The 25,974-nt window shown below is 41.4% G+C and overlaps 2 protein-coding genes and 1 pseudogene across 3 annotated transcripts; 1 reads left to right on the forward strand and 2 right to left on the reverse strand.

The window, feature by feature from the left end:
• The first annotated feature begins 368 nt into the window (after positions 1-368).
• On the forward strand, positions 369-3,112 carry LOC115681564 (probable protein phosphatase 2C 27). Of its 2 annotated transcripts, none has more exons than XM_056306971.1 (5): positions 369-512; positions 957-1,267; positions 1,412-1,627; positions 1,775-1,980; positions 2,375-3,112. In XM_056306971.1, exons 2-5 carry the CDS (start codon positions 1,085-1,087, stop codon positions 2,925-2,927), a joined length of 1,158 nt encoding a protein of 385 aa, XP_056162946.1. In that variant the 5' UTR covers positions 369-512; positions 957-1,084; the 3' UTR covers positions 2,928-3,112. The 2 variants fall into 2 exon arrangements, with proteins under 2 accessions (XP_056162946.1, XP_030461397.1); XM_030605537.2 differs by having other exon boundaries at positions 372-512; positions 918-1,267.
• Positions 3,113-3,534: 422 nt separating this feature from the next.
• LOC115681563 (protein NUCLEOLAR COMPLEX ASSOCIATED 4) lies at positions 3,535-10,247 on the reverse strand. Its single transcript, XM_030605536.2, has 15 exons — positions 9,788-10,247; positions 9,290-9,382; positions 9,119-9,192; positions 8,649-8,710; positions 8,518-8,566; positions 7,765-7,865; positions 7,615-7,688; positions 7,373-7,474; positions 6,744-6,802; positions 6,470-6,644; positions 5,772-5,945; positions 4,822-4,975; positions 4,628-4,685; positions 4,439-4,544; positions 3,535-3,974 (listed from the first exon to the last, which is right to left on the reverse strand). Exons 1-15 carry the CDS (start codon positions 10,199-10,201, stop codon positions 3,771-3,773), a joined length of 1,899 nt encoding a protein of 632 aa, XP_030461396.1. The 5' UTR covers positions 10,202-10,247; the 3' UTR covers positions 3,535-3,770.
• An 11,197-nt stretch (positions 10,248-21,444) lies between these two features.
• LOC130137248 (receptor-like protein EIX1) lies at positions 21,445-25,570 on the reverse strand (annotated as a pseudogene).
• Positions 25,571-25,974: the final 404 nt, after the last annotated feature.

Consider the following 25,974-nt stretch of genomic DNA (forward strand, 5'->3'; position numbering starts at 1 on the left):
ATCAGAACATCATAATTGCAATACACGAATTGTTTAAAAGTTCGATTTTTTAACATGTATTTGGTTCCGTTTAATAGGACGAAATCATCCTTACATGGTAGCCGCCTCCTACTAGTCTCGGTGTCTAGAAATCTTAATCCAACCGCCGCTTCACCTGTCCGCGTAATGACGGCAGAGAAGAGCACAGAAATTTCCAGTGCCACCGCGCCGCAATTGTTGACGTAGGTCGCTGCCACGTGTCGCCTCCGGGTCCCCCCGTGCCCCGCCGCGCCGTCCCCACCACCACCACCACAACCCGGATTGACCCCGGGAGTCGTCGCCGGTTCAAGAACCCAAGGCCAGCACGCAACGCTCCCGCACCGCATTCTTGTTTTCCTCGCCACTCAGAAAAGATTCGAAACTTTTCGTTCGGTGAGTTGGTGCTCTCGCTCGGGTCCTTTCTGGGTTGTCATCATATTCGCTTCTTTGTTGAACGGGAAGGCCTTTCGGAGGCATCGTTTGAAAGATTTCGGGTAAGGATTCGTGCCGTGGGCTTACCAGAAAGGAACGGCAGGCATAATTAGGGGGTGCCCACAAATCGTTTTTCGCTTTCTTACTAGATTTTACGGCTCTCCTGCATAATTTATAGCCTTTCCCAACAGTAGAGCATGCGCGTGTTTCATGTGCTTTGAGTCTTGGGGAGGTGGATATGTTCTTAACTGCCCTTGAGGGTTGGTGGATGGTGATCTATGCATAGGAGTTTTAACTACCCTTTTGCTTTTGTGTTTGGAGTTGTGGTCCTTTTGCGTCGTTGGATTGTTGAGGACATGGGTTTTGGGAACTTTAGATACCAGTCTGATTTTTAACATTGGGGAGGAAGTTTGGATGGTTTTCTGGGTTTCAAAGTGTACGTATCTGAATTCTTTACTCTTGCCCAGGTCTGTCGGCCATATAATCGAGGAATTGTTGCCGTGAAGAGGCTGATATTGCAGAGAGACCTGGTACATGCCAGTTTGGTTGGGGGTTCTGCTAAGTCTGCCTAAGACAAGAGAGACTTGTTTTTAACTTCTCTTCCACGAGAGTGAATTCATGCTTTGAGGAGAATATGGCTCCAGAGAGCAATCACCCGTGTCCACCTTCGTCGTTCAAAGCTAATTATGGAGAGGGAGATTTGGTGGTAACAGCTGATGAAAAGGGGGAAGTTCTTGTGGACCTGAAGCAACCGCCGATCGGAAAACCTCCTAGACACCGCATGAGCTCCTCGCAGTTGTCTTCTGCGGTTGAATTGGTTACGACATCCTTTTTTTTTCTTTTTTCTTTTTGGGTGCTGCTCATGAAATGTTGTAGACAATGTGGTTATATTTGATTGTTTTGCTTAGTTGTCTGCAGAATTTGTTTGGCAACTGATATCCTATTTGTTCTCCCTAATTAGGAATTGGAGACTGGAGTAGTTACTGTAGAGCCGTCATCAGATGAGCATCCTCCTTCATCAGATGAACATCCTCCTTTTGTACCGGTATTCCGCTCTGGAAGCTATTCTAACATTGGGCGAAAGCCATCTATGGAGGATGAGCACATCTGCATAGACAACCTTCCCCAACATTTAGGTGCAGCTGCAGAATTTCCTTGTCCCGGAGCTTTCTATGGGGTCTGTAATCTGACTTTTATGATTGTGTATGAGGATTTGTTGTTACTGGTTTGGTAAACAGTATAACTTGGCCTATCACAGTCAACAGTTAGTTTTTTTGTGGAATGCAATGAGATGTTTTATTCTACTATTTCTCCATCACTTCAGGTGTTTGATGGTCATGGTGGCACTGATGCAGCTTCATTTGTCCGAGAGAACATTCTGAGGTTTATAGTCAAGGACACCCATTTCCCCGTCTGTTTGAAGAAGGCTATGAAGAGTGCTTTCTTGAAAGCTGATAGCGCATTTGCCAATGCAGATTCTCTCGACAGTTCCTCTGGTACCACTGTTTTGACTGCCCTTATTCATGGAAGGTGAAAGAGTTGAACTTCATCCATTCTGTTCCACTTTAAATAAATTCTTGGTGCATTAGTGGTTCTTGTAACTTCATTGCCAACTAGTTGAGAATTCGAGCATTTGTGCTTTGACCATGGACCAACTGCGCTTAGATGGTCATGCGATTATTTTAGTAGGAGTTGAGCATCCACCATATTGAAATTTGTATGATTTTGTAGATCAATTGTTCTTCTTGAGGAACTTAGAATGTAAGATTTGCCTGGCGAACTGTATCTGTCTATACAGATCTGAGGTTTCTGAGCCGGCTTTTTACTGTAAAACGGTTTCATTGACAGATTTTAATGATAATCACTCTATCTTCTTGCTCATAATTGGAGTGACTCCTAAAAAGTGCTCCTTCTCTCTTTTCAGGACAATGCTGATAGCTAATGCCGGGGACTGCAGGGCGGTCTTGGGGAAGCGTGGAAAGGCAATTGAGCTGTCCAAAGACCATAAACCTGATTCTACATCAGAGCGGCTCAGAATCAAGAAACTCGGTGGTGTTGTTTATGATGGTTATCTAAATGGTGATCTGTCTGTTGCACGGGCTATTGGAGACTGGCACATGAAAGGCCCTGAAGGCTCATCTTGTCCCTTGACTGCAGAGCCGGAGCTGCAGGAGATGGTTCTCTGTGAAGAGGATGAGTTCCTGATTCTCGGCTGCGATGGCTTGTGGGATGTGATGAGCAGCCAATGTGCTGTTACAATTGCAAGGAAGGAGCTAATGATTCACAACGATCCTGAGAGGTGCTCGAGGGAATTAGTTCGAGAGGCACTTAATCGGAATACGCTCGATAATCTGACGGTAGTAGTTGTATGTTTTTCATCGGATCCACCTCCTCGGCTCGAGATACCAAAGTTGAAGAGAAGTATATCCATTGAAGGTCTATGTCTTCTTCGGGATGCATTGGATAATAGTATGTGATTGGGAGTGAAATTGTAATTCATTCTTCACAATTTTAGGAGGAGCCCTACGGTGTCTTGCGGAGAAAAGGGCCGCCATTCCCGATTGTGCCATCGTATGGCTTGATGTCGGGCGAAATAACAAATGTTTGACGTTTGTCTGTAGCTCTGTGTACATCTTAACATAGTAAGATTTTGTTTATTTTAGATCTGCTATACAAGTAATGGTCTCTCTCTCTCTCTCTCTCTCTCTCTCTCTCTCTCTCTCTCTCTCTCTCTCTCTCTCTCTCCTGATTATAATGGACATATAACAGGTCCTCTTTGTTCATATAAGACTACCGAACAACTGCTGAAATAGGAAACACCGAAGAACTTGCGGCAGCTGTTTAACTTGTAATTTCCAATGCCGGGCTGAGTTATCGCACTCTGAAGTACTAGGATCTCGAAATGCTCGAGACTAAGCAAAACAAGAATGACTTGCAGCTTTCACAATCTACATCTTGGCATCTCGTTCAGATGCATGCAAAGTTCGTATCCTTCATAGCTTAAATCGCTTCAATGGTACTCTTATCAGATTATATGATCTCAAGTAACTACTGGCAGGAGAATCTACAAAGTGTGTAAACATATTTCAAAATTTCAATCAAGATAAATTGTTGAGCAAAAGAATCACGTGAACCATTTTCCGATGTGCTCACGTCTTCTCAAAGTTAATTTACAACAAGATTTGGATCTAATATTGGTCAATTCTTTAAGAATTGGTGTAAGGTACTAAACTGCAACTTAGGTGAAAAAAATCTTCAGCGGCAATGACCACGCATGGAAGCATGAGATCACAGCAGAAGGCAGATGAGAGCTCTAGTCATCAGGATTCCACTCGCTGACGTTTTGCAGATTTGTGAGCGTGATCTCCAATCACATTCTTAGTTATACCATCATCATCGGCGGCATCCGTTTTCTCCCCATTTTCATAATGGAAAATCCAACCAGGAAAATCAGATTCTGAGAACAAAGATGAGGGAGTTGCTGTATAAAATGCAAGGGACACCTGTTTCACCCTTCGTCTCATCTGTGCAGGGGTACAAGAAATGGTTATGGAGAGAGAAGAAATCACATAATACAATTATAGTCGCAGTAAATATGAACATATGATTTTGACTGATACATTGACAGCATATTTCCTGAAAAAAACAGACTACATCAGTGGAATGGAAAAGGCAAATATGAAACTCATTGAACATCAAAAGACACAATGTACTTGACACACAAGCTCCTTCCTCAACATATGCTTGAGATGTAAAACAGCCATGCATTGCAAAGAACAAACATAAAAAGGGAAAAAAGCCTGCCCCCAGAACAGATTCCAATCTAGCTGTTCACCAATGCAATAGAGAAGACAAAACAAACCGAGACAAAAAGTACAAAAGTGAAAGCAAATAATGGAGGCGGATAGGAGTATGAATTATATCTCAAGCACAGCACCACAGAAAGTGAGATGAGTTTTGGAATTTGGAGACTTAAAATTAATTTTACCTCCTCTGCAAATATTGTTCCATATGAACCAGAACTAAAATCTTTAATGCTGACTTCTGTTGTCTTAGCCCGGACTGTCAAATCGCTCTCCAATGATAAGACGAACCTAATATGCACAGGGAAAGGAGTAGAGTTAAAAGCAGGACGTAAAGTGCACTAGAATATTACGACAGGACGTGGCTCCCATACCTTGAAACTGGAGGACAATAATGGTGTCGTAGCGTATCAATTTCCCAAAGTGAACTTCCTGCGATGAGAAATGTCATCACTCATCAGCATGTTACAAAGCAACAAAGAATGTTAGTCAGCCATGTAAATGCCAATTTTTCTTCGATTGAATGAGTTAAACTATGCATGAGATACAGAAAATTTAGCACGCTTACTCATTGCATTAGTCTTCGCAGGATTAACTTCAGTATCCCGGAAATGATCAAAACCAGGTTTTTTAGACAAATCTATTTCAGTTGAGTCATTTCCATTGCCAGCAGTCTGCTCCTCCAATTTCAGCTGATCCTTGGCCTCGGACTCAACATCTTCCTGCACATCTCCACAAATATGTGTATGTGTGAGAGTTTATTTCTCTGGTGGGTGGGGTGGGGAGGGGCAACCAGTCAAACAGGAGCATCATTCCACTAAAATTAAAGGTAAAACTTCCTTCAAAGAGTCCTGGTAGAAGCTCAGAAAAAATATTAAGTTCCAAGCCTACAATTATCCTTTCTTATACATCGGTATGTAACCCAAACTAACAGAGCCACCATTTCACCAAAATTAAAGGTAAATCTGCTTCTAAAGATTCAGCTCAGACAAAAAATCAAGCAGCACCCGTACAATCCATCCTTCCCACCAGACAGTATAAAATTCTAAGAAGTCATTTATTTAGAGAAGCTATGTCCGTCGACGATGAACATAGGAGAAGTTATCAAAGCATCACGACGGAGATACCTATAATGTAAAAAATAACAGCAAATTTGCGAAAGAAAGCCTACAAGCCGACAAAACATGGGTACCACATATATCAGCCTCAATTGCAGTAAGTTGCCACAAATCACATTTGGAAATATTTAACAAACATGGGAGCTTTTTCCCAATCCTTTGGGTGCTCAAATAGCATGAAATACCATTCCAACTGCACCCTACGTTATGCCATTAGCTAGACAAAGAACACACAATCCAGGTAAATACAAGGCGTTACTAAACTCAATGGTCCTTCTTTATTGACATGCACAAATTCAAGAATTATATTAAAAGCAAAAAGTAAAAGTAAATCGAGACAGACCTTAAGGTAGTGGAATTAAAAAAAAATGAAACCCAGGCTCAAAGATCAGATAAATACCCTGTGCACCAAACAGTTGATTGAAGGATGCCGTCGCAAGAGATTGTGGATAAGAGCAACTATAACCAGTGCCCCTGCTGGAGGCACAGAAAGTGCTAGTCGACTAAGTTTCTTAGCAAAAGCAGCAGCCAAATATGCTGGAAGGAGGGGTGATTTTAAGCAGGAATCAAGCAGCTGCAATAAACAATTAGCATAGGGTCAGAAAGCAATCCAAAGGTTCAGAAAAGCATGAATGCCAGATAGATTGTCTCTAGTTTCAAGTTCATCCTCTTAGACATTCATATATTTCTCGACAATATGAGCAGGTCAACATAAGAAAGAGATGAAGCCAGTAAAGCATCCACAAAATGTCAGCTTCATGTCAGGAAAGGTCCAGATCGCTTTATTGGATATCTCTACCACCTCTTCTAATGCACAGGCCTACATGAAATTGCATATCGGTCATCTGAACAACTTACCATTATCTAAGCTGCCAAAAGTAACGGTTCACATATTGCATCAACACAGTTCACGGCAAACACAAACTAAAAACCCTCAATCATTGCTAACTTCATGAATCTATAACAATTCAGACTATTCTAGGTCCCATATAGACATAGATCACATATTCAGATGAAAATTGATGTGACGCAGGACTGCTTGGAGAAATGATCCAGAGTCAGTTACTATATAATATACATGATCAGTCAAAAGATTACTTCGAAAAATTTCGCCCTGTGCTTTGCAATGAAGATGGAGGGTTGCAATAGTGCATAAAGCTTTTCATAGAAGTTGGGATATTCTAAGCCATGTTGCGTCATGAGGATGAAGAGACTGCTGAGAGCCATGACACTGACAACTCCACCAATGTCGTACGATCTCGTCAAAAAATCACTACAAAAAATTTCGGTTTACAACATAAGTTCCAATTCTTGAGCATGAAAGATGTCAAATTGACAAGCAAATGAAAAAAAATTCTGGAAGCAAACTCACCATAACATGATGGGATTAGACAGGCGAGGAATAACTGCCTGAGGGAGAGAGACCAGAACCTGAGTGTCCAAAGCTAGGCATGTCATTTAGTTTCAAATAGAACTTTGGACGTACAGTCAATACAACACCCCTTCTATAAGGAAACCATAGAAGGATAATATGACCATGAGCAAAAGGTTAACTAATATCAATACGACAGACGCTGAAGGAAACACAGTTTTGCTAGTAATTCCAGCAACCCAAACAAGGTCCATACTAAAACATTTGTTCCCCATACCAAACTACTATTAAACGTAGACCATACTATGAGGTTCGGGAGCCAAAATAAATAATCGCTTGAAAAAGACAAAGATTTTCCATATTTTTACATGGCAAACAACCGGCAATGAAGAATACTCGATGGCAAAGGCTCTTTCAAGCTAGTTGCGTCAGTCAACAGGCACTCGAACTTGTTCCAATGTTGATGTACCAAGATGCAAAGATAAATCCGTCATCTAATTCTCCATTTGCATGGTCAAACCATCATATCAAACACAATGAACCAGTGGACAGAGCTACCAGGGGCACCACAGAAAGTCACACTCTGGAAACTTTCATGCGCATTATTATAAAGAAGTTCCCGGAAATACCTCTTTATATACATCAAGTGGAAGTGGCAACCTCAAAAACGAAATCCACGCTTTAGTGAACTTCAATTTTATCTTCTTAGCTATTTTGGTGGCAGACAGTACCTGAAGCGATATTAAACAGAGAAGCAAATACCCATTTTCTATAATAGAAAGTAAGCATACAGATCACTTTGAATATTCAAAAGGAAAAGCTGAAGATCAGGAAAATCTTAAAGGGAAGTAGATTAACCAGTAATACATACAGAAGATTCGTGCTTTTCACTTTTAGGCTTTTCAACTTCTGGTTTTAAAGACTCGGACGTTCCACTACCATCACCTGTTTTTTGAACCAGAAAAATTTTGAATATAGCAACAAGAAAGCATGAACATCCTGTCAAACATGCAGCAATTACCTGAACCACTCCACATCTCACAATCAGATTTTTCATCCAGGTTGTTCAGAGGAGGGACATGCGATATGATGTAATGGATCGTACCAATCGAGCGCTCGATGCTGCAACACATGGAAAATCAATCAGAAAGGCAGGCTAATTGCTCCTAGATACTAATCATCATTCTGTTGTTAAATTCTAAGCATTTTTTTTTTGGCATGTAATAAATTTACCAACAAATTGATGCTTAGTCAATTACCAAGGAACCCTTTACCAGTAATAAATCTAGAAATAACTTCCTGTGAACAACTACAACGACAGTTGGTGTACTCTATACTTTGTCTCTAAATCATATAACTGTGCTTAATTTCCGGGACATAGAGATGTGTGGAAACTTGAAACCAAAGAGCAACCAGAAGGTAGAAGATTATGAAACCACGAGAAAAAGAAAATATCAAGATAAGAAGCTCTTCCTTTATGAAAGAAAAAAAAAGGATGTGAATCACCAAAAAAATAATCATAAAACCTATTTCTTTTCCAATTAGGTCATGTTTTCACAGGGAGACAATTTGTAATGGAGCATGACATTATGCAGAGTTCTGCAAATGCTATTTACACCTCTAACATGAAGATGAATATCAGATAATGTCACTACAAGCTAAACAGACACCAGTTCCACCACAATAAGGAACTGTGAGACTTCAGGCTCAAAAGGCAAATAAAGAAAGAAACTATCGGAGAATTTCATTCTCAACAAAGATGTAATATACTAACCTAGCTTTCAAATCCCTCCCATCCTCGGCATCAGCAAAACTTCTGTCATCTGATAGAAAGAGTACAAAACAATGAAGAAAATACCAAAAGTAGCACTGCTACCACAGATTTAAAGGAGGAGCACCAAGTACCTCTCATATCTTTAGTCTCCAAATTCCTGGAAAGCTTTTCTAGTGTAATGTACGTAAAGTAACTGCACCAAGAACATAACAGAAAGTTAACAGAATGCAATTGACTTCAGGAGAAAATGACACTGAAAAATAACATTTCCAATGTAGAAAAATTTGTGGTTCTGTTCCGCCAAAATTTTATTACTTGGTTACCACTAACCAAAGAGAGAGCGAAAGTTAAACTGTTAAAGCATCTATGTGTCACTGGTAATATAATGCCTTGTTCACAGATTAGAAAATAACTGTGATGTCATTCTCTCTTTGCCATCACAGGCAATATGACGCCTTTTTAAAAAATCAGAATATAACTGTGATTTCATTTAAAGGTGGACACAACAAAACGAATGGCACAAAATGAGAAATCTATCCCCAGCTCCAAGCATGGCAAAGAAGACAGGTACGACTATGAGCAGCTTATCAGTGTATCATACCGAATGTCAATGTACTTTAAGTACTTCGACGATAGCAATTCCAACAAAAAATCAACTTCTGTAGAAGAATAGACCTGGAAAAGGAAGCAGTTGAGTACCATCGTGAATCGAATTATAAAAAGATGGATTGCCAGAACACAAACGTAGAGAGATAAAAAAAAAATAGCTTACAATGCTATGTAGAAGCTGGTGGTAAATGACTGATTGAAACCTACCCCCTTTTCCCATCTTCACGAACTCCATTATTGCATCCAACACAATTTCCTACACAAACCAAAATCCTCACGGTGCAGAAAGAAAACCAGGTACACAACAGAGGAAGATAACACCGGCAATATCAACTCTATAAATCTAAAACAGCTCAATGCGCAAAGGAAATCAACAGTGCCGAAACCATGATAAACCAAACTAATCACAGGCCGCTGCACTGTCTCTTCTGAGCAGGATATAAAAATGCAAATAGCAATACTGAAAGCCCTTAAACAAGGGGGAAAAAAAAGAAGCACCCAAGCTCAAATCCGCCACATTGGTCCTTCAGATGCCATAAATTCACAATTTTACTTACCAATCACAGAATAAACCAAAGGCACTCCTACTCAAAAACTCACAATTTTCAAGCAAACAGAAAAAGAAGCCCTCACAGAAGAACGCCCGGAACAATTCACTCACTCTGAGAGTCTCCTCGGCTTCCGCCGACACCGCGATCCCGACAAGCGACCGAACGAACTCGTCGAACTTGGACCGGAGCCACGTCCGGTAAATCAGCTCGGGATCCGCCCTGGCGTCCTCCTTGCGGCTCGCGGCGGCGGCGGCGGCGGCGGCGGCCGCGGAAGCGGAGGACGGGGGGAGGGCGGGGGCGAGGGGGGTGAAGAAGGACTGCAGGGAGAGGAGGGACTCGAGGGCGTGCTGCGGCGGGGAGTCCGGGGAGACGAAGGCGAGGAGGAGGGGGAGGTTGTTGACGTGGGCGCGGGAGGTGAGGAGCTGGTGGCCCAGGGCCTTGAGGTCCTTCAGCTTGTACTTGTCTCCCTTCTCCTTCTTCTTCGTCTCCCGGGTCCTGGGGAGAGCTGAGGTCGACGACGCCATTGTTGCAGGGGTTTGGGAGGTGGGGGATGCTAGAGAGAGAAAAGAGAGAGAGAGAGAGAGAGGGGTTTTTGCGTTCGCGCAGAGGGAGGAGGAGGGTTTATGAATATTTCGAGATTGCCATCGCCCTACGGGTGCATTTAGAACTACTTTTTCGACAAAATTCAAGAAAAATAAGAAAATTTTCAAATAAGGTAACGAAGTGCCGCTATTTTCTCAAGATATGAAATTAATCTTACTTTAAATAAGGATATCAAGTGCCTTTATTTTCTTAAATAAAAATTTAAAATGGATGTTATTTCAAATAAAGGCATAAAATGGCTATATTAGTTTCAAAGAAGGGTCTGACTACTCTGAATGGTAAAGGGCATTTTCATCATTTACCTTTTTTTTTAATTTTTTTCCTTTCTTTTTTTTTTTTCTCTTTTTTCTGATTTGTTCTTCGCCAATGGCCAAAAAGGGCTGAGCGAGAGCGACCCTCGCCCGATCTAGCAAGGGCCACCCTCACTGGCCATAGGCAAGGCCGGCGAGGCAGTCCTCAAGCGAGGGTTTCGCCGGCCTCAACCCTCACTTGAGCTTTTGAGGGCTGCCTCATCGGCCGCTCGTAAGGGCGGCCCTCACCCAGCCCTTTCCGGGCATCACTGGCGAAGAATAAACCAGAAAAAGAAAGAAAAAAGGAAAAAATAAAAGAAAGGAAAAATTAAAAAGATAAATTAAAATTAGAATTGTATTTGGACAAAAATGTCCTTGATCAGTCGGAATATTTAGCCAGTCGGCGACAAACGAGGTCAAGTCCTTATTTGGATCGATCATGACCATTTCGGGCCCTTATTTAATACTGACATGGCAACTTCATGCTATTATTTGACACAAGGTTCAAATCAGACCTTTATTTGAGAAAATGAGGGCACTCCAAGCCCTTATTTAGAATTTTCCTAAAGAAATAGAACTACTTTGAATTTCAGATATTTAAATTATTTTATTTGAAGTAAAAGGCATGTGCCAATCAGAATTTAATGTGAAAGATCTGTTACATTAATATTGTTCGGTTAAGTTACAATTACATGTGCTTGACTTACTTATTTGCCAAGAATTTTCACGTTCTTTCAGGTCAATAATTTTGCCCGATTTTTTGAATGATTATTGGGATAAGTGAGAAAACTGGCTTTTAAATCGAGAATTGAAGTGCTGAAGAAAAAGAGAGAAAAGTGCAAGTTAATAGTCTCGAAGGGCAAGGTTCTCTCCTCGCCTCCCCTGTCACTGAGGCACTCATGGGAGGAGTGTCAATGGTTCGGGTTGGACTTCCATCGTAAGTGACTCGACCCAAAACATAATGGATGTGCTCCTGCGCCGATAGGGTTTTTGGTGTTGATTTCTTGTTTTTCGTATTTTTGTTGTTGGTTTATGCTGTTACAAGTTTATCGCTCTAGATATGAATCCGACATTCAATTCAATCTGTAGAAATCATAAGGCCTTGATGGGGACATTACCGGTTGCAACGCAAGAATTATTACTACTGACGCTTTCTGCATCTTTTCCCCAAAAGAGAAGTGAAAAACTGTGGAAACACTTTCAGGAATCAAAGATACTGGGTTCCGGACCCGACCTCGATGGACTCAGGCATGGGTGGCCGAGGTCCGGGGCACGGGCCCTACCTCAATGGACACGGGCCTATGAATTGGGGACTTAGGCACAAGTGCCAAGGTCCTAGGCACGACCTCGATGGACCAAAGCTGAGGGCCAAGGACTTACGTATGGGGGCAGGGGTCCCAGGCCTAGCCTTAATGGACTGGGGTGCGGGTGTTGAGAACCTGGGCGCGGGAGCGGGGGACGCGAGCATGGATAAGGAAGTCCCAAGCCAGACCTTGATGGACTTGGGCTTTAGAGCTGAGGACCCGGGCACAAGCGTCGGGTTAACCTTGATGGACCAGAGCTCGAGTGCTAGGGACGCAGGCCCAGCCTTGATGTTACCAGGCTCACCGTCGATTGACCCAAGTGTGGCGGCCGGGGTCTTGGGCACGGCCTAGATGGACCTTGGACGGGGTGCTGGGGTTCCAGGCATGGGAAAACTGGGCCTGGCCTAAATAGACACAGGCTTGCCCTCGATGGACCACTGTAGACCCGACCCTAACCTCTAGTTCTAGCCCCACTACCAAGGATCCGGGAATGAGCGTTGAGATTCTTGTGCCTGAGCGTAGAGTTTTTGATCTAAACGTCGATATTTAATCATATTTTGGAAAATGATTTCTAATTTTCCTGAAAACATTAGTTTTCCATTGACTAAGAAATTTTATTCTGTCGACTTATTTTTCAAAGCGATTCAAATGCTGAAAAATGAGAAAAATGTTTTCTCAGAAAAATTTATTACGAAACAAATGAAGTCTAAGGAGTACTGCTATCAGGCTACTCAAAAGTTTGCTTTCCTAATAGTTTGCATCACCTGTACCTCTTCTTTATTCTTGATAAGAATGTGGGGGAAATGTACCTAAAAATTACTAAACTTATTGCATTATCAATTCAGTTATAAACCTTTCGATTTGACCAATTTAATCCTAAATCTTTTTACATTATTATCAATTGAGTCTATCCGGCCAATTTAAGCAAAAAATTACTAACGTGGATGCCGGCTGTCTTTGGTCGTATGGTTGGTGCTGACGTGAATAATTTAAATTTTTAAATATTGTTTCAAAATTTTTAAATAATTATTGTTTTTCTTTTTTCTTCTCTTTCTTTTCCTTCTTTACTTTTCTTTTCTACCGTGGCCGGCACCAATAGCACCCCCAGTCGACGTTCCACCAATACCGGTGGCGAACCGGTCGGGCAAGTTGGGGGTAGCCGGGCAAGCCAGATATCCGACCGGGTGGCGAATCCGATGGCGTCGCAACAGAGACCGGCCACATAATTCGGAGGCAGCTTCGAGTTGAGGAAGTTGAACAGAGCAAGGAGATGTGGAGGGTCAAGGTGAAGCTCGATCGGACGCCGAGCTGAGAGACGAGGAGGGACTTGTCAGCGCTAGCAATCTGAGGTTGGAGGAAGAGATCAAGCGTTGGAGAGAAGTGGGGCCTCGGGATTTCTAGTGGATCGACTGCTTGAGACTTTGGAGGGCTTTGGTGCTAGGGGTTTTAGATGGTAGAACAATGTCTTGCCGTTAGGGATGAGAATGAACACCATCGTTGGAGCTAGGGGTATCAAAACCAAACAATATACCCGAATCGGAACATGAACCGACTCGACCCGATCCGAAGTTTTGGGTATTTTCGGGCCGGGTCAACTTCATGTTCGGGTATTAGCTAAGCAAATGGGTATCTCAATGGTTTCGGTTCGGTTCGTGTTTAGAACACGAACCGAACCGAAACACATATATTTTTATTTTTATTTTTTATTTTTAGAACCGAAACACATTTCACTTTGTAGCACTGTCGTTCAACTTCGTCCTCCTCCAGAACGTGAAATGGCCCGCCGTCGTCAACTTCGTCGTCCTTGACGAATCTGCTTCCGTCCTTCTCATCTACTCTGCTGCCATCATCCGATCCAAAGAGCTCACGAGTCACCATAGTCCGTCTCGAAGTGGTGTCACTAGATCAACGATTCAACCGGCAAAATTTCAAGTCTTCATCTGCATTTGTGTCTTTGGTAGATAACTTGATAAGTACATCAAGCAAAGATGCATACTTGCATGAAATCCGATAACTTTCAAGCAAATGACGGGACAACATGATGTAATTCCCGGACAAATCCATGACAGAATCGGTAAAAAGCATGGTTTCGGAGCATCCTGACCCGCATTAAGCATAAACCGAAATGTGAGAACGGAGACAAGAGGCAATCAGAATACCCGAATTCAGAGGCAATCGAGGGCGACGAAAACCGGGGATACATGGGATGAGTCAATTTAGATAAAACAAACAATAAGCACCAACCTTTGAATCAATTGTAACATCGTCAAATATTAGCTTGAACCCAAAAGACCCGAAACCCGACTCGGTTTTTGCGTTTCGGGTCATGTTCGGTTCTGGTCAAGAGTCCACATATGTTTTATGATTCGGGTCGAGTAGGGTAGCATGGAGACTAGACCCAACCCGACCCATTGACACCTTTAGGTATAACTTAATCTTAATTTATAATAAAAATCTAAAACACGAACCCGAACCGAACAGAACCGACCCGAACCGAACCGACCCGATCGTGCGGCTATATCATGTTCGGGTCTTGTTTCGGGTCGGGCCAAGCACACATATTCATTGTTTCGGGTCGGGTTAGGTATCATGAAAACCCGACCCGACCCGACCCATTGACACCCCTAGTTGGAGCTTGTTGAAACTAACAGACAAACGAAAGGCTGGCCACGGGTGAGGTCGGCTTCGTTTGCGATCGGCTAGGCCATGGTGAGATTGGCCTCGCCCGCGGCCGTTTGCGAGTGCACCTCGCCCAGGCGGTGAGGGCAACCCTTGCCTATGGCCAATCGCCGACCATGGCTGAGTATCGGCCACAGGGCAAAGGAAAAGAAAAAGGCAAAAGGAAAAGGAAAAAAAAGAAGAAAAAAATCAATACAAAATTAGAAATATTATTTAAAAATTGCCATGTTAGTACTGACTGTGCCACGTAGGACGGTTGGTGTATACGTTAGCAATTTCGACTTATAGTGGTGGGATGAATTGAATTGGTACCAATGTGTAAATGTTTATGACTAAATTGATTTGATTGAAAGGTTTTGGATTGAATTGATACAATATAGGTTTAGGAATTTTTTTGTACTTTTCCCTAAGAATGTGGTGATGCATTTGTTGATATGGATTGATGGCCGGTGTCCACATCAGCAATTTTGATTGCCTAATCTATATACTAAAATCTGTTTTTAACTGTTAAACCTGTCCTCTGGGCCGTATATTAGCCTCTGACTTGAGATCTATTCTTAGACTATCCACTCATAAACCGAACATCCTAAGTTCGCATTTCAGAATGCCTGTCCAGATGTTATGCAGCATTAGTTTTGTAGAAAATTATCAAAAAAGTCCTAAATCTATTGTAATTATGTCAATTGAGTCCTAAATTTCTTAATTATGTTATTTGAGTTTTAAACCTTTTTAAGTTTTGCCAATTAAGTTCATCCAGTTAATTTCGGCCGGAAATCCCTAACGTAGTTAGAATTGAAAAGCAACATCTATCAACAAAATAAAATAGTTCAAAGAAAAGAGAATATGAATCATGAGAGCAAGAGAGGTATTTTCACTTGATAATTCTTATTTGCGTAGTTGGAATTGAAAAGCTCTCTTGAACCAAAGCATCGCAATCATCCTCATGAACGATAATTTTTTTATAATCCTATCCATTGCCTGAAAATAGGACATCCTCTGTTGTGACTTTCCCAAGGGGAAATTCTGGAGAGGGTTTGATGGATTACCAAGCGGACGCGAATAGTCACTCTTGCAAGATGACGCTTACTCTTGACATGGGCTTTTCAAACCCTATCGATCGCAACTTGATTTTCTTATTTTAATTATGCTGATTGTTTTTACTTTAAGAGTCGCCACTAATCTATTATAAATTAATTAAAAGCCAAGTAAAAAGCAGAAGTTCGTCTTACTTATGCAAACTAGAAATTTGGGGCACGGGGAGTTGATTAGGTAGATGTTATCTAACACCTAATTTTGTACCGTTTCTCTTTTACGAAAAGCAGTTCATGCAATTTGTCACGTTATTTTTTTTATTTTTTCTTAAACAAGTAAATCTAAATTATCCTGCAAGAGTACTCATACAACCGAATATGAACAAAGTGATAATCAAATAAGGTACGATAATAGCGATAAAAAATATAGTGCGGTAAAAGATAACCCAAGCCGTATCTGGCAAAATTTAACAACACCTTATTATTAAACCCTAAAACTGGACCGGTGAGTTGTAAAGGAAAGTCTATGCAACTTCTCTAATATAGACTAATTTATCAAATGAAATATAAATATTCGGATCTAATATGTTATGCAAAGGTGAACCATAAATAAATTATTTTCCTAAAATGAGCTATTAAACGTGGAAACAAAAATTTAGCTAATGCAATCTAAAACGCCAGACAATACTACGGCTTTGTTTGCTTCGCAGAAAATGAATGATTGGGAAAATACTTTCCTAAAAATGATCGCTTTTATTACTTAAAATAAGTAGTCCATGAAATTTTTTTTTATTACCGATAACAATTTATGTTTAAACATTTTCATGGATGATGAAAATATCTTTTTTTCATTAATTTTTGTAAGAGATAAAAACGATCATTTTTTAAAACCTGTTTTCATAATCATTTATTTTCCGTGAAACAAAAGGAGCCCAAGAAAACAAATCTAGTTATATAATATGAATATGTGGAATCCCTTAATTGCACCCCTAGACATGTTTTAGGATTTTTTTAATGAAGATATAGTCTAAAATATTTTCCTTTTAATGACATGTGATTTATGGAAAAAATGTGCAAATATGACGATTAAATAATGATGCAATCTCAATTTCATGATGCAAATTTAATGCAAGATCCTCACCTAATACGCAAAGTGTATGATCTAATTGAAATTACACAATGAAATTAGGCTAAATTGACATGTAAATCCAGAATTTCTAGCACCCAAACAAACAATTTCACTCGATACGAACATTTTGAACTACAATCGAGGAACAAGAATAATCCCTGCATAGTCTTAGGGCGCGAATGACAACATTTTTTCCCCTGTCCTATTTCTGGCTAGAAATTAAAAAAATTATTTCACTTTCCCGGACAAGTTTTTGAGCAAAAACTAGTGTTTGATAACGACACAAAATTTATGTTCCCAGAATTGAAATTCGTTTGACAACGACACAAAATTTTTATTCCCGTCGACCAGGCAACAGCGGACGGCCAGTGAGCGGCGGCTGTCGGCAGCTGGTGGCCGGCAAGCCGCGGTGACGACGGGCGATGGCGGACGGCCGGCGAGCGGCGGCGGGGGGCGGCTTGTGACATCCCAAATTTCGCACACCCGATTAGTGAGCGAAGGAAATTGAATGCGAAAATGGTCTTTGGATTTCGGGATGACGATTGTTAGTACATGCCATGGCAAATTATTTATATGATTAACTGGACAAATTGCAATCCTAATATATGATCATTAGAGTCCAATTTACCTGAAAGTGAGTCTAGTTAGGACCAAATTGGCACCATAGCCGGTCATCAGACCGGGAACGCCACAACACCACATGTTTCCCCACCGCCATGCCAAAGGGCTCCCACCAGCCCGCCATAGTCATCCGAGCTTGGATACATGTCACCTTAGCCAAGCCACAAAAAGGGGACCCCATGCATGTGGACACATGTCACCTTAGTCAAGCCACAAAAGGGGACCCCAACTGGTGAAGATTAAAAATATCTCTCTCTTCTTCTCTCTCTCGGCAGACTTCCCTATCCACACACACTCTCTCACTCACGGTTACTCCATTGGAGAGAGAACACCAGAGTTTCTCTTGCTTTTTCTCTGCAAATCCATTGGCGCCGAGAAGAATCAAGAGGATTCTGCGGCAAATTCTCATACGGTTCGACTTTCAAGCGAGTGAAATTCTAATTTCTAGACTCCTTGATCTTCTTGTGGCTCGGTTCTAGGATTTCCAGAAGTAGTAGTTCACGGCCAACCGAATTGAAGATGGTTTGATGAAATCGCGGTGTAGTTCAGTGCATAAATCGTTTAGAAAACATAAGACCGTTGCATTGGGCACGTGAATATTGATGTTCCTTCTTGTATTGGTTGATTTATGAAGATGGTATCTTCAGAAAGTCTGAATCGGGACAAACCGGGAACATCTGAACTGCTGTTCTGGATTCGAAGCTACCTGACCATTGCTGTTTGCTTTTTCTTGTGTGGTTCTTTGTGTTCCGAATTTTGAGACACTTCCTTCATGAGAGTTGTGTTCAAAATCTTGAAAAATAACATATTTTAATTTCAAAAATTTTGGAGTTGAATTTGTCGGTACGAAGCCTTGAGTATTACCGGTTTTTACTGGGTCACTGGAGGATAAGCTACGACCTTTACTTACTCCTGATTTTCTAAAAAATTATCTAATTCGAATATGGGCATACTTCCTTCACTAAATTTGTTATAGACATTCATTTCTACTGCATATAAAAATTTCAAAGCATTTACAGAAGGTATGAGTTGCGAAGTGAGTATCTTTTGAGTGGTATACAATCTGCTCCAGCGGACGGATTTTGGTCTATCTTTGAGTGATAAAAAGACATGATTAAAAAATGAAATAGGCTTCGTATTCTGCATAAGAAATTTTTATCAAAGTCTTTCCTATGACATATCTAAATTTCAGAATTTTTGGGATTCAATTACTATATTTTTAGAATGGATTTTGGCTACTGTGCAAGACTTCCCAGATTTACCCAATTGCAAAGATGCACTATTTTTTATGTGAAAACGTTCAAAAATCGAATTGATGTCTTCTGGAGATAAAACATACACACTTTGAGCTTTCCAATGAGGTATGAATGGTCTTGATATGATGTCAAGTGATGAGGCAAATAGGATCACCTATGTGATGCCAGATTCTGGAAATATTGGTTGTAAATGCCTAGTGTGTGATAGTTAGATGTTAAATTACTTTTATGGCATATGTTATTCAATGTTCTTGCGAGATATGATGAATCATATGGCGTGACATGATTTTGTTGTGCATATATAAAAGAAAGTGCATGAGTTGTTTGATATGAAGCTACCATAAGAAATGCCCATCGGTCTTAGCGCTGATGATGCCTCGGAGGAGTCGGGATGCCCCTGTGCTGTGTCTGGGATGCCCCTGGTGTGTGTTTGGGATGCCTCGGAGTGAGATGCCTATGGCCAGTGAATCACAAAAGTCCGGTCAGTAAACCAAAAGTGACCCACACGAGCCCGACAATATACTGGTTGAATCGTGAGATGGGTCGTAGACCAAATGACATGACGATCATAAAAATGAACTTGTAACATGTATGTGCGCTTGACATTGCATATACATACATTTATTGAATGCTGCGCTCAAGTTATATATATTGTGCTTGATATTTCATGGCTACCTTGCATGTTAGGCCATTCTAGAATCGGATAATAAGTGGATCGGGTAGTCTATAAGTTAGAACTTTCATTGCTGAGCTTTGCTCACCCTTGTTGTTGGAAATCTTTTTTTATAGATAGCTAGTCATGGCTGCTTTGCCTGCTATGCTTACTGCTTGATATGGAGTACCTATAGATTTTGAGAGCTCATTCGAAGACTTCCCGGATCCTGCTTTCCCTAATGTCGTTTTTACGAAGTGTACGTCGGTTTTGTGGGTCGATGTAGGGCAAGTTTCGGGGAGTGTTGCCTATCATTTTGTGGCTGTATTTGCGAGGCTTGACGGGCGTCTTATGGACCCGATACTGTATCCATTTGATAGTAGTAGTGATGACGACAGTGCAATGAGCAGGGGAGAGTAATGATGGCGCCAGTAGTTGTATAGTCGGTCCATTTTTGGTGGCACGGTCATTTCTTTTCGGGGACGACCGTGAGGAGGGCTTTTGGCTAACTACACTAGAAATAGGAGTGGATGGCACCTTTTGGCCTCCTATGTGTAGTTGATGTATAAATGGCTTGTACTTACCCTCTCAGGAGATAAATATGTAGATGAATGATGTTAATATATTTCTTAATTGGGCTCCTTTGTAAATTACAAATTATGTCTTATTGCATAATTCGTGTTACATATGCTTTGCGATGGACATTGCCTTCCGCTTGCGTTTGTAGTATAACAAATTAAAGAAGATGCGTTAGTAAGTGGCACCCTAGGACGTCACACGGCCGGCGAGTGGCGGTGGTGACGAGCGATGGTGGACGGCTGGCTAGCGGCGGTGGCGACGGGCGATGGCGGATAGCCCTCAAGCGGCGGCGGGGGGCGGCCGGTGTCGGGTGGCCGGCGAGTGGCGATGGCGATGGGTGATGACAGACGGCCGGCGAGCGACAGCGGGGGGCGGTGGCGGACAGCTTGCAAGCGGCGGCGAATGGCCGGCAGCTAGCGGCGGTGGACGGCAAGGGTGAGCAGTAAAATAGAGTTGTTATTTTTGTTTCTGTTCTAGAAATAGAAAAGTAAAAAATTTTGACTTATCATTTCTATTCTAAATCTATTTCTAGGCCAAAATTTATCCCAAAAATAAAAAAAAATGAAATTATTTTATTAAACGGATTTCTCTGTTCCAAACCTGTTCCCAGAAACAAAAAAATAGAAAAAGAGAAAAATAAAATGGTTATCATTCGAGTCCTTATTCTAAGAGACAAAACAGGAATTTTAATCACAGTGTAGTCCTATCTGCTTATGGCTCCAATTTAAAGTCCCAGCAAACACAGTTTGATGGCCAAGCTTTGATCTCACCGAAATATCTAACAGTATATTCACAATTGGCGACCAAATCAACCGATTAGTAAAGAAGATTTAAAAAACTTTAAAACCAAATTGGATCCTAAACGGAGTCATTATCCGAAAGAGCGCAAAGTAAATTATGCCTGAACCGATGTGAAAGAGATCAAAATCAAGCATCGGAGGCAGTTCGTGGCGACTTAGCGACACCTCGTGATAATACGAACAGGAGCAGCGACATGAATGCTCGAAGGCGGCAAACGGGTTGATAACTGCGATTTGGCGAGCAGGGGCAGTGGCCTCTTTTTCAATACAAGCTTCTCTGAACACTGGACCTGTGTGTTGGTAACTTACCAACGTGTTATCGACCGAACTAGTTGCCAATCAAAACTTCGTTGCTGACGTGTTTTGATAGTTATCAGTGCTTTTCACATGTTATCAGCATGAAACGATATTCGAAATTATACCCTACGAAACAGTAGAATCATCCAACTTCGGCTCACAGAGTCTGCTCATTTTACATTAATATAAATGCCCTATTCTATCGGACAAAAGCAAGAGACTTTTTACTTTATAAACAAATGGACAGAAAGAAATGTTGGAGAATAATGAGCACAACATCACTCGAAGCTTCAATAGCAATCTTCCATTATGGAGAAAGGAACTATCAGGTTCATAGTAGTTGCAATGGCGCATATCTCTGGAATTCGATAAGTCGATGCGTACATTCATGCAGGGTGTCACCTGCAACTCACAAATGTGAGGATAAATGCTAAAAACAATTGGAAACATCTATCAACAAAATGAATATGAGGAAAAGAAAATAAATGACAAGAGACAGAGGGTGATTTACTTACTAAATAACATCTTATTTGCGTAATCGGAATTGAAAAGCTCTCTTGAACCAAAGCATGGTAATCATCCTCAGGATGGACAGTTTTACAATAATCCTATCCACCACCCGAAGATAGGAAATCCTCCAAGATTGCTTGAGATGTAATATACAACAGAATCCCAAGATTCCCATTATGAAACCTGGTCCCAATCCCAAGTATAACCCAAAAACAATGGAGTCGCCTTCATTAGACTCATCTTTGTTTGTATTGTGACCATCTTGTCCGTCCTTATCATCATGATCATCTCCGGGACAAACTTTCAAAAGAGGAGCTCCGCAAAGTCCATTGTTGCCGCGATAAAAAAAGTCCAAGGTGGTTAGATGATTGCCTGATGGAACACGGCCAGATAAATTGTTGAAGGAAAGATCCAAACAACCTAGAGAGTCTAAATTGGATATGCTAGGAGGGATTCCCCCCGATAGCTTGTTATTGGATAGATCAAGTGATTCTAACTTTATCAAGTTCCCGATATCAACAGGGATTTCTCCGATGAGCTTATTTTGAGAGAGATTCAAATTTTGAAGTCGAGTAAGCCAAGTCAGCCCTTCCAGTATTTTTCCATCTAATGTGTTGTTTGAAAGGTCCATGGAAAATAAATATCGAAGTGTGGTGGTGAATTCTCGGCTTGTTCCTTTTGTATCAACCATAATGGAAAAGCCCAACGGGAATCTCCCATATGGAGTAAAAGTGGAATTGGCCCACATCAGCGAGAGGTTGTCGAAACAAGGAGGAATGCCTCCGGAAAGGTTGTTATGCGCTAAGCTTAAATACCGGAGATTATCAAGATGGCATAGCTGCAAAGGAATGTCCCCAGTGAAGTCATTTCTCTTGAGATCGATTATCTCAAATGAGTGAGAGTGTCGTCCAAACGAAGGTATTCTACCAATGAGTTGATTGTCACTAAGATCGAGGTATACCAAATTCAGCTTTAGTAAACATTTCGGAAGCACTCCATTCAAGTCATTTTCATGTAGGCCCAAAACTCCTAATCGCTCCAAATGGCATAGTAAGTATGGAATCTGACCATTTAACTTGTTGTCTCCCAATGAAATCCATTCCAGATTTGCTTGTGACTTCCTCCAGCATTGGGGAAGTCCCCCAGACAGTTGGTTCTTAGAGAGATCAATAAAAGACAATTCATCTGACATGCATAATGAATTTGGAATGCCACCACTGAGGTTATTTCTAGAAAGCGATACTAGCCTTAATAGCGGAATCTTTTTTCCAATAATTTGAGAGATGTTGCCTCTGAGCATGTTGCCCGACAGATCCAACAGTTCAATGTTAGATAAAATGTCAGGTAGCCAATGGGGAACTTCATCTGAAATGCTAGCATTTGACATGTCCAGTACCGAAATGTTCCTCTGTGTTCGAAGCCAGTTTGGGAATCTTGGTCCCACTTTGCAACTTGACATGAGAATCTTTTGAAGTTGGAAAGAAGTAGAGGTGTCAAAATGGGTCTTAAACCCATATATGACCCATTTAAAAATAAATGGGTCATATATGGGTCACTTTAATTTTAAAGAGTCAATCTTAAATGGGTTTTAAATTTTAAAGCTTAAAAATAAATGGGTCTAAATGGGTTGAGTTTGGAACCCATGTCCAACCCACCTACTAAACCCATCCACACATTCTCTCCCTCTATATAAAAATGTTTAAAAAAAATCGAAATTTAATTATTTTTTTTCTCTTTTTCTTTTATTTTTTATTTTTTCTTTTCTCTTCTTTCTTTTTCTTTTTTTTTTATTCCGGCTGGTGGTCGGCCACGGCGACCGGCCACCGGGGCGGGACGACCTCGCCGGAGGCCAGCGAAGCTCGAGCTCGCCGGCCTCGGGCGAGGCTCGAGCCTCGCCGATCTGGCGAACCTCGAGCTCGCCCGATTCCGGCGACCTCGAGGCTCCAGCCTCGCCGACCTGTGGCGAGGCTCCAGCCTCGCCGATCTGGCGAGCCTCGAGCTCGCCGACCTCAGGCGAGCTCGACCTCGCCGGATCTGGCGAGGTGGAGCCTCGCCCGAGGCCGGCGAGACTCGAGCTCGCCAGCCTCGGGCGAGCTCGACCTCGCTCGAGGCTGGTGAGCTCGAGTCTCGCCGGCCTCGGGCGAGGCTCCACCTCGCCATATCTGGCGAGGTCGAGCTCGCCTGAGGTCGGCGAGCTCGAGTCTCGCTAGATCGGCGAGGCTGGAGTCTCGCCTGAGGCCGGCGAGAACGAGCTTCGCCGGCCTCCGGCGAGCTCGTCCTCGCCTGTGGTCGGTCGCCGGCCACGGCGGCCGGCGATCGGCCAAAAATAAAGGAAAAAGAAAAAAAGAAAAAGAAAAATAAAAAATAATTAAAAATTCGATTTAAAAAATAAAAAAATATTATTTTTTTTATTTTCTTGGATAATGACTTTATGGAAAAATATTTTTTAGAAATGTCGCATTTTTCGTAAAACAAACAGAACCTCAATTTTAAAAAAAATTATAAATTTTTTTCACTAGCTTTGTATTGCAAAAAATGTTTTAGCAGTATAATTTTAAAAAAAAAATCATAAGAAACAGGTATTCCTATATTAGGTTAAATATAAAAGTGTTTTAGCAATATGGGTCGGGTCGGGTATGGGTTGGGTATGGGTCGGGTCGGGTATGGGTCGAGATATTTACACTATGAATAAATGGGTCATAAACGGGTTAATGGGTCAATTTGGGTCGGACCATTTATGACCCGACCCGATCCACCCGTTTAACAGGTCTAGAAAGAAGGAACCCAAGATGCGCTAATATTTAAAGCAAGACTGTTCGAATAAAAGTATAACACGGTCAAGCCGGTGAGAATGGCAAAGTGAAGTTCGCTAACAACTCCCTCCAATTGATTATTACGGATGTCCATCTCTTCTAAATTGAATAGTCGCCCAATATTTTCTGGAAGGTTCCCGCTCAATTTGTTAGAAGAGAGACACAACTTTCTCAGAGATGATAGCCGGCACACAATAGCGGGAATAGAGCCTAATATCGAGTTCCATGAAAAATCAAGGAATTCGAGATCTTTGAAATTCCCAAATTGATTGGGCAGTTGACCATTAAAATTATTGCTGGAAATATCAATAGTCTTTAGGTTACTTTGTTCACAAATCAAAGCATTGTCTCCGCTGTTTGAAATCCTCCCACTAAATTTGTTAGAACGCAAGTTTAGTACTTGCAAGTTGCAGAAAATGCTCATGTTCTTCAAAAGTTCACCTTCCAGCCTATTTTGAGAGACATCGAGGAATCTAAACGACCAACTATTTGCAAGGATGACAGTGGGGAATATGCCTTGGAGATGATTAAAACTTAAATAGAGATATTCGAGTTTGCTCAAGTTTTGAAACCAAGGAGGAATAGATGATTTCATGGAGTTGTAACTTAGATCAAGGAATTTAAGAGAAGTGACATTGACATGCACAGAGCCTGAAGCATCTTCCAAATCACATCCCCTCAATATTAAGAACTCTAGGGACGAAAGCATGTTGATAGGACTTGACCAATTTTTGGGGTTGAGAAGGGGGACATAAGACATGTTCAAGCACTTCAAGTTAGAAAATGTCGATAGCCATAGGAGGTTCTCTATTTTTATAGAGGGCCGCCACCACAAGTTACTAACATCCAAGTACCGTAAGCTAGAAAGGTTACTAACTTCATTTGAAATTTGTCCATAAAAGCCGGCAGATGAGAGGTTCAAATACTCTAGTTTCCGAAGAGAAGCTAAGGACTCTGAGATCTTTTGGGTCGAAAAATTATTGAAGCTGAGGTCAAGATACTTCAAATGCTTCAGTTTGTTTAGAGCAGGATGTGTCTTACCTCCCAAGCTGCACTCTAAACCACCACAGGGATTACGTAGATCAAGCTTTGAGACATGATCAGTCTTCTTGCTGCATTCAACTCCTTCCCACTCGCAACAACCTTCGCCAGTCCACGACCACAAACGTCTTGAAGGATCAATAAGATCCTGCTTGGAAGAGCTTCCCTCTCGGCGCCTATGCAGCTTACATTTGTAAAGGTTTTGGAGTGACTAAATTCCAAGGCTTGAATGACAAAGAGTGCGCACAAGATTGTAGGCACGAAGCTAGTATAGATGTATGACGCCATTGTTGTTAAGAATGAACCTGAGAACTTATGTTATATGGGCCAAGAAAGTACTTCCCCTAAGGAAGATGTCATTTTCTTTCTTTTAGTTATACAAATCTTGGTCTTGATGCACAAAAAGAAAGAAAAAAAAATGAAGACATTAACATTTTTCAAAGTCCTTTTCTACGATAAGTCTTTTGATAAAGAGAAAATCATATTATATTGGTCCTCTAGTTGGACCTAGACCAATTTAAAACCCTTACGGTTAAAACTAAATTCAAGTAGGAGCACAATTCTAAGAAAGATTCCTAGTCGGGTTAATAGAATCATTGTAAACACTGGCCACCTAATACAACTGAAAAATTCCAAGTCATGCCTTACAAGACCCGTCGTATGGTCAATATGTAATATGCATTGCTTAAATA

Source organism: Syzygium oleosum, unplaced genomic scaffold (assembly GCF_021117445.2).
Source record: "Syzygium oleosum isolate NSW1041296 unplaced genomic scaffold, Sole_v2.1 Sole_v2.02, whole genome shotgun sequence".
Classification (NCBI taxonomy): domain Eukaryota; kingdom Viridiplantae; phylum Streptophyta; class Magnoliopsida; order Myrtales; family Myrtaceae; genus Syzygium; species Syzygium oleosum.